Source organism: Mastomys coucha, unplaced genomic scaffold (assembly GCF_008632895.1).
Source record: "Mastomys coucha isolate ucsf_1 unplaced genomic scaffold, UCSF_Mcou_1 pScaffold18, whole genome shotgun sequence".
Classification (NCBI taxonomy): Eukaryota; Metazoa; Chordata; class Mammalia; order Rodentia; family Muridae; genus Mastomys; species Mastomys coucha.
The window spans coordinates 4,591,212-4,603,913 of record NW_022196900.1 but is presented as its reverse complement, the minus strand read 5'-3'; the positions used below and the strand labels follow the sequence as shown (position 1 = coordinate 4,603,913).

The 12,702-nt window shown below is 49.9% G+C and overlaps 2 protein-coding genes across 21 annotated transcripts in view; one reads left to right on the top strand and one right to left on the bottom strand.

Moving 5' to 3' along the window:
- The window catches only part of Tmem8b (transmembrane protein 8B), a 57,335-nt gene that overhangs the window by 29,936 nt on the left and 14,697 nt on the right, over positions 1-12,702 (bottom strand). For 4 of the 19 annotated variants that reach the window (XM_031377229.1, XM_031377230.1, XM_031377220.1 and 1 more), the window contains 2 exons: positions 6,775-6,964; positions 6,209-6,416 (listed from right to left, as the gene is read on the bottom strand). Coding sequence is in view for 9 of the 19 variants with exons in the window: in XM_031377220.1 (XP_031233080.1) it covers positions 6,209-6,416; positions 6,775-6,964 (398 nt within the window). In the remaining 10 variants the exon portion in view is untranslated. Of the gene's footprint in view, positions 1-3,510; positions 3,566-6,208; positions 6,417-6,774; positions 6,965-9,846; positions 10,483-11,216; positions 12,022-12,163; positions 12,320-12,702 lie in introns of those variants that run through there. The other 15 variants (XM_031377224.1, XM_031377232.1, XM_031377225.1 and 12 more) reach the window with 11 other exon arrangements.
- Fam221b (family with sequence similarity 221 member B) overlaps positions 12,369-12,702 on the top strand; it is an 8,754-nt gene continuing 8,420 nt past the window's right edge. Inside the window, exon 1 of one of the 2 annotated variants that reach the window (XM_031377235.1) lies at positions 12,369-12,632. The gene's annotated coding sequence lies outside the window, so the exon portion shown is untranslated. The remainder of the gene's footprint in view (positions 12,633-12,702) is intronic. The other variant, XM_031377234.1, reaches the window with a different exon arrangement.

Genomic DNA, 12,702 nt, shown 5'->3' with positions numbered 1-12,702 from the left:
AAAAAAAAAAAAATGACAACAAGCTTAACTACAAGGGTTAGGGGAAGAGGCACTTAGAAGAAAGACATACCCGAGTATGGATGCAGGCTCTTCGGGGGAGAATTGCCTTTTCTATTTGTGTGCTCATGTACTTGAATGCATATACTTGCCCATAAAACACAGGTATACATCAGAGGGGGACTCAGATGCTAGTCTCCGCCTCCCACCTTGCTTACCAGCTCTCTTGTGAGTTCAATGAGCTAGGCTAGCCAGCCCATGAGCTGTTGGAGATTTTCCTATCCCCACTCCTGCTTTACCATCCAAGCACCAGGGCTACAGATGTGTGCTACTCTGCCAGCTTTGTGTGGTTCTGAAGATCTGGACTCATGTCCTCATGCTTTACCCACTGAACTCTCCCCTCAGCTCTCTGCACAGTCATTTCTTATCATCTTTGTCCTATCTGGGTCTTCAAGGTCTCAGCACTAAATGAAGCTTGGGGACTCAAGTTCAGACACAACTGATACTGGGCTTTGCTGCACCTAATCCCAACCCAACCCCTCATTCTTGGTCTGCCCCCACATCACCATAACAGCAAACTATCCCAGTCTACAACTAAACACTGGCTCTGGGGGAGCTGGGAAGCCTCGTCTAGGTTTCTGGTCCAACCCTTCCTAGTCTAAGCCTTTAACCATTTCTGTTGCCAGGTTGCCCTCCTGATATGCACCTGTCTGTCTGTCTGCCCTCTGCTTCATCACACCAGTGAGGACTACTCTCTCCAACCCGCAGACTGTTTGGAACTTGAGAACAGGACTTGGCTCTCCACACACAGGCTTAATGTAGTGTGTGCAACTTGCCATGAATGTTTGCCAAACACATGAATCAGCCCAGCTGTGGACAGCACTGACCTTTACGAAGCCAAAATATGTCCCCTCTGACCTGACCCTCAGCCTCAGACTGTTTCCTCAGACACTGAAGGACAGCTACCACACTTCCCAAGGCTTCTCTTGCACTGGACAATCTACTAAGGCCCTTCCATTCTCCAATCCTGAGGCCATACTCCCAGAAAGCCCATTCCTCTTCCACAGCACCCGCATCTTACAAGCCCTAGCCACCACCAGCTAAGGGGCATCAGGGTCTCCTAATGAGTCTTCTCTAAATGAGATATGGCCTTCTTTTGGCTCAATAAACTGGACACGATCACTCATTCTGGTGACTGCCCTGATGAAGATGTGCCTTCAAAGCCTGTTCTGGGGAGAAGTTCCAGGCCCTGACATTTCACCATGTTTTATGCCATGGAAGAAGTCAGCCAGGCTAAGTGCCCAATGCTGTACAGAGGCTGTGGTCTACATCAGGTCAGGAGACTTGGGCAGCCAGAGCCGCACACTTTTCTGTGCCATCTCATGGTTGTATGCTTAGTGTGCAGCATACCAGCTGGCACATTTGAGGTGCAGAAAAACAGCCAGCTGTCAAGTTGAAAGATGGGTGTCAAAAGACAAGTCCCTAAAGGGACCCAATTGTACTGAATTTTTCATCTCTGACATCCAAAGCAGAGGTTCTTCACTTCTGACGTAAAATCCTATGGATCAGAAATACTCTGGCTAGGGATGTGCCACAATCTCATGCTCGGGATGTACCCCCATTTCCCTGCTTCAAAGTCTAGGTAAAGAAACACTGCTTCCATTTGTTCCTGCTGGTTTCAGGAAATATCAGGACATAAGTTGCTCTACTGTGCTCCTTCAACATCCAGACTTCCTCAGCATGAAGCAGAGACCAAGAAAGGTAGAAGGCCTGGTAACTGGACTCTGGGTTATGGAGAACTCTTCACACTTTGTGGGACAGAGAGTCAGGGTCTTATTCTGTAGTCTAGGCTAGCCTTGAACTTACCTTGTAGTCCAGGCTGGTTACAATGCATGTCAATCCTCCTGCCTCAGTCTCTCTTGTATGGGATTACAGATATGAGTCACCATGCCTAATTGGGCTAACTTTCTTTAAGAAATTCCATAGAGGGGTCTGATTGTTCAAGCAGCATGTGTATGGTAGAGGATTGCAAAATCGATCATCAATAGGAGGAGAGGACCTCGGCCCTGTGAAGGTTCTATGCCCCAGTGTAGGGGAATGCCAGGGCCAGAAAGTGGGAGAGGGCGGGGTGGCAGGCATGGGGAGGGGGGAGGCAACAGGGGTTTGTTTTTGTTTGTTTTTTTGTTTTTGGAGGGGAAACTGGGAAAGGAGAAATTCGCATGTAAATAAAGAAAATATCTAAAATAAAAAAAAAAAAAAAGAAAGAAAGAAATTCCAGGCCCAGAGGGGCTTTGTACTGACTAGTTTTATGTCAACATGATATAAGGTAGAGTCATTTTAGAAGAGAGAAACCTCAATTGATAAAATGCCCTTACTAGATAGGCAAGCCTGTGGCACATTTTCTCGACTGGTGATTAATGTGGGAGGGTTGAGCTCACTTGTGGGTGGGGCCACCCCTGGGCTGGTGGTCCTGGGCTCTATAAGAAGGCAAGCCATGAAGAGCAGGCCAGTAAGCAGCCCTCCTCCATGGCCTCTGCATTAGGTCCCGCCTTCAGGTTCCTGGTTTGTTTGAGCTCTTGCCCTTACTTCCCTCAGCAATGGAGTGTGTGACCTGAGATTATAAACTGAAAGAAACCCATTCCTCCCAACACTGCTTTTGGTCATGGTGTTCTTTCATCACAGTAGAAACACCGAAACAGGCTTATAAACTGAAGATGTCCAGAGACAGGTGGCTTCCTCTGTACCCAGCACAGCTCTCCAGTCCTCAGTCAATACCAATCAATGCAGAAGTGAATGGGAGCAGAGAAAGCAGAGCAAGTGTTTCGGAGGTTACTGTGGGGTTAGGGAGCTCCAGAGAGGATGTGCTTTATGGAGAAGTGGAGATGACCCTGCAGACGGGCAGGCAGTGCTGAGGAACAAGGCTTTGTGAACTGGCCAGGGGGAAGTAAGAGAAGAGGAAGAGTCAGGAAGGACACATTTGAGGCCAGAACAACTGGTGGGTAGCAGCTGTACTTATTGGGAAGGAAACAACCAGGAAGAAGAGGCCTAGACTGGAAATAAGTAGGAAACAAGAGTTCTGGACTTTGTTCTGCTCTATATGTATTCAGCTTGAGACTTCTTAGACAAGCAACTGAACGTATCAAGAAAGCTGATAGATAGAAAGTTTGAGGTTCGAAGATTATAGGACCAGCTATCTACTCTTATGAGGCATCGACTTCTACATGGTATTTAAAACAACTGTGCCATAGACGCCAAACAAGAGAATGAAAAACCAGAAAGGAGTTCTCCGGGGGCCAAGCATCAAGTCATGACTGCAGGCATAGATCAAGCAGACGACAGAAAAAAGCCAGAGGAGTGGACAGTGGTCAGGAGGAGCAGGAGAACCATGGTCATAACTGCCAAGAGGCAGACAATCAAGAAGGAAAGAATAATCTACGCAAGGAGTGGGAATCTGGGTACTAGGTACCTACAGGGAGAGAAATGCAAAACTAACAGGTGAGAAGGCAGACTTACTTTTCACTGTGGGTCTTTTGTGCCTTTCAAAGGCTGTACCAGGTACATATGTCACCTATTTGAAATATAAATAAGATAACTTAGAGAGGAGAGGAAGCGGGGAGGCCGTTGGTGGATATTACCTACTGCAGCTGAGCTGCTGAGACGCTTGGTCCTCCTCGGCATGCTGCCTCTAAACCGTCTGCATCTGCTGCTGTCCAGCGTGTCGTTTTCTTGACTTTACTTGATCTTATTTACACCCAGATCTTAGACTGGAGAGAGAAGGTCTTCAAGACCTATGCCCAGCTATTTGGGAGAACTTTCTCCTTATGATCTATTAGGTGCTAACTGGTTCCAGAGCCCCAAAGCCAGCATCTCAGACTGGTAAACAGGAGCCTTAGGAAGAGATGAGAAGGCTGACAGGAAGAAGGGGTAAGGAGAAGAGGAGTCACGAGGTCAGCTTGGGGCAGCAGGCATTTGAGAAGGTGGAAGAATAGCCACAAAACTGCTGAGTGCCAGCTATGCTGGGTGCCAGAACACATAACTCAGGAGGGGGTCGGGACTAAAGAGAAGGGCAGCCTTCCAGGGCTCTCTGTCACTCTCAGGGTACAGTTCACACTTCTAGGCCCTCTTTGGTCTGACTTCTGCCCACCCTTCCACCTTCTTTACGGAGCTCACACTGACCTCCTTCAATGTGCCTCCAGAACTCTGGCCCATGCTATTCACACTTCTGAAATACTTATCCTGTCTCCTCCCCATCAGACCTCACTGCCTCACAGTCTCTGAAGGCTGTCTCCACCATATTGACAAACCTAGTCAGCCATCTCTCTTTGTGTTTTTTCAAGCATTCTCCACATCTTACCATCTCTTATTTACCTCAGTATTCCCAGCATCAAACTCAAGGCCTAATGCAAAACAGCTGGAGGACAAAGGGTTAAAGAGAGATCTAGGCTCATCTCCAGGAGGACTCCAGAAACAGTACTGCCTTCTTCTCACTGGAATTCTTCCTGGCCCCACCCAGGATTATCCCTAAGCCCACATCACTTCATGTGTTTGCTATGTCTTACAGTAAGTCTGAAGAACCATGATACAAAGAGGATACAAGTGGGAAATGCAAAAGAATGTTCTAGACAACAAACCCTTAGGTTTAAGTCTGGAAAACTAGCCAGGGTCTGGAGAGCTCAAGAATCCTCAGAGGCCTGTATAAGATTCTAGAAGGTAATCAACATGTTAGAAGAACCATCCCCGAGATCCTTGTCCATCCAGTGATTAAGACTCAATTGTACCCTTTCTCTCTGGTCTCAGTATGCTGCTGGGAGCAGCCGTCTAGGCCTCCAGTTGTACCAAGCCTCCCTGGCACTGTCTGCTCCCTCTAGATAGAACTATAAATGCCAGGCTGGTTATTCTCTCGCCACTGGACACTAGACACTTTGAATCTTGAATAGGTCTGGGGAGCTCTGCTCCATGGTGCAGCATGCCGCTATGCCCAAGCAGCCATGGCCACTCCTTCCTAGGCCTCAGCTCAGTAATCCCTACCCAGGTCTAGGCTCCGGGGACTTCCTGCTCACTTGGAAAGGTGGATAACCTGAACAGGGGATAGAGGATTCTTCTCTCAGTTCTTACAAAGTGAGGCAAGATCCTGGCTGGGTTAAGAGGCAGGCTCTTTGAGATTTGGCCAAAGATCAATGAAGACATTCCTCCTAGGGGAAAGAAATCTATTTTTCTGATATGAATCAAGAGCCCAGAGACTTTTCCAGGTTGAGATCCCAGCACACTCTCATCCAGAGGACTCCCAGGCCCCCGTGGACTTCACAAAACTCAGCCTACACTGCTCTAGGCATTTTACCAATTTAGAGCCAATAATCCCCTGGTTGGGAATTTCTGTCCCTCTTAATTCAATAGCCAAACAGCACCAGCTTCCCTTGCTTTATGATGTTCTTATTCTGTAACTCTCAACCAATCTCTGCTCTGTTCATGCTCTGTCTTTCATGGCCAGCTCATCACATTGCCCCCCCACCCCACCTTGCAACAGGCAGGAGCAGGAAACCTATGTATTTCTTTACTACAAGGAGGGTCCCAACTTCTCTAACACATGAGAGCAGCGGGAAAACTGCTGATTTCCTTCACTCTAAACCAAGAAGCATCCTGACCTTTGACCTGCCCTTCAGACTGACAACCTCTGCTGTGATAAAATCAGTGCTGGTATTCAGAGGAAAGGGAGGCAAGAGTTAGGAAGAATATCAGCTATCGAAAGCCTCTTTTATTAGGAAAAGCTTCTCTTATGGCTTTTCAAAGAGCAAGGGAGACAGAGACCCAAAACCAGGATGCACGGTCTAGAGATGAGGATATGACCTGAGAGAAGTTCCAGGGCTACTATCAATCAAAATACAAAATAAAGCTAGTGCTGGGTTTGTACAGCAGATCCCACAGGCCCAGAGAGTTGTGACCACCTTCATTAACCTTAACGCCCTCCAATAGGAAGGCATGCAACTGCCCAGTTCCATCCAGGGCCTCATTCCAGAATCTTTAAGTTTTCTCTAGTTTCTTGGAATCACTATGTCCCAGTTGCCCACTATAGACCATCCCATCAGATAACCCACTGGCCCCGAACAGTGGCCCACCACAGCCATTCTGGTGACGGAGCTATGATGCCACTGAGCACTCAGCAGGGAGAGAGGGGAAGACTTGACTCTCCTTGTCCCAGGTAGCATCAACCCACCTTCACAGAGATGTGGCCATGGGCTTGAGGAAGGTGAGCAGCCAAGAACCAGTCCCCAGGTAAGGGGCTGCTGACGTTAAAGATGCCTGAGGTTCTGTTGGGCAGCGTCCAGCTGAGGGTCAGTGAGAAAACCCCAGGCACAGCCGTGTCTGCTGGGAAGTGTGTGCGCAGCGGATTGATGACGGGAGGTGCTCCAGATCGGAAATACCTAGGGGACAAGAAGTAGGAACAGAGAAAAGCAGACAGTGGGGCAGGAATTGGGAAACGGGGGCTAAAAAAAGAAGTGTCAACTCATCACTAGTGAAACAAGCAGATTCCCTATACTGACACACACCACAAAATGATTCCAGATCAAGGGTCAAGTCCATAAGGGCAGAAGGGCAGCAGGTCAGCTGAGACACTCACAGTAGTTATGAGTGCTCAGGTGACAGAGGTCATGGCCTCCAGTCACACTTCAACCTGGAGAAGGGTCAAGAGGCATGTTTAGACCCCCAAAAGTATAACTCGATTTGGAAAATGACTGGGGTTGGACATTGGGGATACAGAAGGGTTATTCAAACACTCACACAGTCACGCTTTGGTCTGGGCAGTGGTCCCCAAAGGTTCCTCCCTGCTCCTTAAAGATGAGGAGGTTCCAAACAGCCAGGAACGTGTCCTCGGGAACGTGGAAGTGGAAGAGCTCGGTACTGGCAAAGGAGCGAAATGGGCTGAGCTTTCGGGGTGAGCAGGTGGAATAATCAGTCAGGAAAAGGCCTCCTGGGAAGCAGAGGGGAGGGAGAGGAAGGCATCTCCATTAGACAGTAGGCATGGCCATTTTCTCACCAACAGGACCAAGTCAACAGCACTTTCCACCAGCCAGGGGCTGCGGCCTGTGCTGCCCTAGCGTCATCTGGTTTATTCCTCACAAAAACCTCATTCTTAAAAATTCAAATTGCAAAAAAAAAATGAAACCCTGATAATTTAAACCTACGGCCCTTCATTTGACTTCACAGCAGCTCACTCACTCAGAAGGAACTGATCTCCACCCACCAAGCCTAACAAAACAGAAAGTGCAAGTGTATGTGTGCATGTATGAGCGTGCATGTGAGTGTGTGTGAGTGTGTGTGTGCGTGTGTGTGTATGAATGTGTGTGTGAGTTGTGTGAGTGTAAGTGTGTATGAGTGAGTGTGTGAGTGTGTGAGTGAGTGTGTATGAGTGTGTGTGTATGAGTGTGTGTGAGTTGTGAGTGCATGAGTGTGTGTGAGTGAGTGTGTGAGTGTGAGTGTGAGAGTGTGTGTATGAGTGTGTGTGTGAGTTGTGTGTGAGTGTGTGAGTGTGAGTGTGTGTGACTTTGTGTGTGTGTGTGTGTGTGTGTGTGTGTGTGTGTGTGTGTATGTGTGCTGGCATAGGCTCCTAAGCCGCTGAGCGAGCGAGAACTCCACCTGTGGGGCTCGGGAGCCAGCTCAGAGCTGTGTGACTTGTTTGTCTTCTGCCCTTTTCTATTCCCCAGTGGTTAGGAGCAGTAAAAATTCTCAGAAGCTTCACAAGAGCTGTCTGTGTACCAGCTCAGGGCAGAAGAGGGGAGGGAGGTGTGGTGAGGCTGCAAGGGAGCTGCTTGGGTGGCAGAGTCAAGAGCGGGGGCTGGCAGGCCACCATGGCAGTGCCCAAGAAAGGAGAGCGATCAGACTCTCTAGGGATGTTGTCCCAGAGGGAGGTCCTGGGAGGCAGTCATTCAGTGACCCAGTGGCATCCTAAATCACTTGGGACTATTTGGAGTAGGGCTGGGTTTGGGGGTGGGGAGGTGGGGAGGAGGTGGCTATCTCTAGCTAAAATGCTGACTCCCTGATCACTATTGTCAGGAGGAGAGCCAGGGTGGGCAAGAAAGGCCCTAGCCAGACAAGCACAGGGGGACGGTAATCCAGAGCTCAGATAATAGGAGAGGATGGCTCCAACATGCACACAAACTGTCCCCACATACAATGCTCACTCATGCTCCCTCTCTCTCTCTTTCTCTTTTCTCTTCCTTTCTCCCTCCCCTTCTCCCTCCCCCTCTCCCTCCCTGTTCTTCAGAACAGTTCCAAAGAAACCCAGGAATATGTCCCTGAACAGGTAAGAAACTGGGGAAATTCAAGCATCTTCAAGACAGGATCTCGGTTGGAGGGAGGGTCCTCACCTCCACAGGAAGCACCCATAAGGCTTGTCTGATCTGATGATCACACCCATAATTGCCTAATCTGATGGTCTCTACCTCTGGAGAAGGCAGCAATGGCCCCCAAAATGAGGTATTTAAAGTAAAAGAGATGGGGCATCAGGAAAACGGTGGCTGCTGAAGGACAGTAGGTTGGCCCCATTAACCTGGGGCAACCTAAAGAGGTACACTCAAGAGGTGAGGATTTAAACAAGTGGAAGCCACTGGCCAGGATGGCTCAAAGACGATTTCAATTTCAATGATCAATTTCAATAACAACAGCAACAAAAAAGTGCCACCCTGAAAGCTGAGCACTACCCAGGAGTGCAGAGAGGCTGGGAACAGCACTCAGACAAAAGTGGGAGCTACTCAAGGCAGAGGAAGTGGAGTGGACTAACTAATAGAGAAGAAGACAGCTTCCTAGGAATCCTGCCTCTCACAACTGGGAGCCAGAGGTGCAACACTCAATAGCCTTGAATACTATTGTTATAGGAAATAAGAGCTCTGGAGCGCCCTCTGCTGGGCTTAGGGAAGGGATTTCCCCCCCACCCCACCCACCCCAAGCTACCACCAGACAAGCACAAAGAGCTTGCTTGGTCTGGAGAATCTACCTGCCTAAGCCAACCTCAACAAAGCCAGAGGCTACCGGGGTCACAGGATGTACTTGTTGGAAAGGGAGTGGGTAGAAGCTTGGAGCTTTGGGGGTAATGTAGAAGAAGTAGAAGGCAGGGTGGATCCTTTGATTTGGAATTTTAACAGTGCCAACCAGAATCGTGTCCCAGAGAAAGTGTGTCTATCCAAGTGAGCTTGTCCTGATGTCCTTTCTACAATAATATAAAGGTGCTTCTCCACCACCTAAATCGTGTGCATGTGTGTGTGTGTGTGTGTGTGTGTGCAAACTTTCCTCATCAAAACCAAAAGCTAATTGCCAGCCGCTTCTACAAGTGTCAATCCTGCACTGTAGTCAACAATGAATGTTTACCCCTCCATCCTAGGTCTTTTCTTCCAGAAGACTGGGTGGATGATGAATAAGATGCCCTCAAGGTCTAGGAAGATGAACAGTGGGAAAGAATATTTGCTATGTAGGTGTGAAAACCTGGGTTAAAATCCCAGTACCTACATTTGAAGGAGGAGGGGGGGGATAGAGGAGGAAAAGAAGGAAAAGGGGGTAAGGAGGAGGAGGGAGAAGAAGAGGAAGAGGAAGAAGAGGAAGAAGAGGAAGGGGGAGGAAGTCTAGCATGGCCATACATGCTTACGCATGTGCAATAAAGGCAGATGGGTAACAGGAGCTTCAGGCTCAATGAGAGATAGTCTCCAGGGAATAAAGTAGCCTCTAGCCTTAGTAAACACACACATGGATGTGAACATTCACACAAATATCACACACACACATACACACACACACATACACACACACACATACACACACACACACACACACCTCTAACGCTTCCTTCAAGCCTAGACTTACCTGCTTCTAAAAGTAGCACTTTGGTGATATGTTCATAAGAGGAGTGGGCCAAGCTGAGAAGTGTGTGGGCCATACATCATCCCCTCACCCTCACATAATAGTATATGCATCCCAAAGACTCATCAGCTCATGTATATTCAGATAAAATGCATGTCACCAACATGTAAGCATGAATGCACGGCACGCATGCACCATCCCCAGGTCCCTGTTAGACACATAAGTACACTGTCTCCACGCATCTCTGGAGGCCTATGCCCCTCGGGTGGCATTAATCTCAAGCTGTACACTGAGCAGACCCACTGAGATCACTGAAACCCTCCTCCACCCACTGGCCAGCTGGTATTGCCAAAGAATGTTGAGACAATCTCCATTCTCCACACAGAGCCACTCAGCAAAGGTGGCTTGAGGCTGAGGTCATGAACACTAGGCATTTCATTATGGGGCCACCTCTGCCCCTAAGGCTAGGCCCCTCTCTGCTTCTCTCATTCCAACCATTAAGAAGGTGGACCGCTCTACCAATCAACCTACTAACCAACCAATCTACTTCCTGGACTAGATGATGCATGTAGGTTGGCACCTGGCTAGTGAGAAACAGTTTATGAAAGAGATTATGCCTTGAGACAATGGAGGAATACTTCAGTCAGGTACTATAGTCAGAGGAAGAGGGGAGGGAGACCACCAGTATGTCACAGGAACTAGGAAACCCTTTTTTCTAGCCCCACTAGTGCCATTTACGTAGAATACAACTTTGAACAAACTGCTCCCTCGCTGAGCCTCAGTTTCCCCATCTGCAGAATTGTGCTGAGGTTCAGTCATGCTTTAAAAGTATCAAGAACTGTCCGTGGCCCAGCGATGCTGGAAAGATCCAGCACAAGACGAAACTCATTATAATGGCAAATAACCCATGTCCATCTATTTAATGCAACATATTATCTTTAAAACTGCTTTTTAGCCCTTCTTATAAAAATGTTTGTTATTTCAAAGGTTTAGGCTACAATACCTCCATGTCTCAGGCTACAATAGAAGCTTCTACAGTGGGACTAGGTCATCTCCTTAAAACTTTGGAAACAAAAGGAGTAAAAGCCCCCAAGACTTCCCAGGGAAAGCCAGACTCAAGAAGTCAGGATGGACACGGGAAAGGAGATCTCCCTGTCTCTTGAGGACTATTAGCCACCTGCTGAACTACCTGAGAGCCTTTGTCTCACTCTTAATCCATCTCTTGTGTAAGCCCCCTTCTCACCCTTATCCACACACACACAGGCCCATTTCTTCCCCAGTGACGGAGCACACCAAGTCCCATCTCTCCTTTTTCCAAGCCACCCTTCCCTGGAACCCCATCCTGTCTCAATCCTTTCCGCTTCTGCACTCACCAACCCCTGGACCAAGGACAGAAAACAGCAACAGCAGCAATAGGGCTGGCGGCAGCTGGAGCCCAGACCTGAGTCGAGGCTGGGAGAGGGGTAGAGTATGAGAGAGGCGGGGGCCCAGTGGAAGAGACTTGGGCAAACACAGAGATGGGGGCAAAGGAGCTTTTGGGTGGCGCTGAACTGAGCACTGGGGCTCAAACAAGGGCAGGAGGTGTGATGGAAGGAATGGGTGTGATGGAGATTGAAGTAAGGGCTGGGGCTGTGCCAGGGGCTTGAGCAAACACCGGGAATGGGACTGGGTCAGATGCTGGGCTGGGAATTGTGACAAGGGATGGAACAAGGGCCGAGGCGGAGATAGCGGCCAGGCTGGGGGCAGGGAACAACGGGGTTGGAGCGGGGACCTGGACCTGGGCATTCGCTGGGACACTGGCCGGGGCCTGGACAGGTTTGGGAAACGGGGCGAGGGCGTGGCCGGAGGCCAAGGCTGAGATTGGGATAGGATGAGGGGCCGGGACAAGGGCTGGGCCATGGCCCGGGGCGGGGGCGGGGCCGGCCAGGCCAGCACGGGACGCTCTTAGAGCTGACCCGCGGCTCCGCTCCCCACCCCCGGGGGGTGGCCTCTGGCGTCCTCGCGGGCTCCGGGCCCGGGCCGGGACCTGGGGAGGAGTTCAGGCCTGGGCGACTCCGGGCTGCGCTGAACCGGCGATAAGCAGGCCCCGCGGCGGCCTCGGCGTGACGCTCGCCTGCCGCTCCGCCCCGCACCCCATGCGATTGGTCCCTCTCAGCGAAACCCGCCCCTGCCCAATTCTATTGGCCTCTAACTGAAGCCTGCTGCGCTGCCTACCTGAGAGCCTCGGTCTCACCCTAACCACCCAGCCGGGGTGACCTCAGCTCCACAACTCCCAGTGAACGCCGCTCCCCCATGGTACAAGAACCTTCCAGAAACTCACAAAACCAGACTCCTCTCGGGCCGTGTTCCTCCCATTCCTATGTTTGCACAGCCTACAGAGAGACTCACTCAACTCTGATCCCAACTAGATCCAGAGCAGCCCTCTCAGGAAACATCACCCACGCAGGAGAGGACCAGAAGACTTCTGTTGCCCTGGAGACTACTTGGCATTCCTGTTGCCCTGGTGATCGAAGCCTGCCCTGAGTTCTAGAGCACATCCTTCATTGGCCCTGGACCTCTCTTGTTCCTTCCCTTTACTGTCCTTAATCAACTCGGTCCAGAGTCCCTTTGCTAAGGTCTGCAGGTGCCCAAGTCTTCCCAAACAAATTTAACAAGACCTCTCACTTAGAACCTACAACCTAGCTCATCAACAGCAAAACCATTCTCTAGGTCAGAATCAATACTTCCCCCTCCAACTCAGGTAAAGATCCTGACCTAAGGACTTGGGACCACCAAGCCTAAGTCCAGAGGTATGTAGTTTTTCAAACAGCCCTCCACCCCAGCCCTTTACTCCCCCCCACCCCCTACCCCCCACCCCCG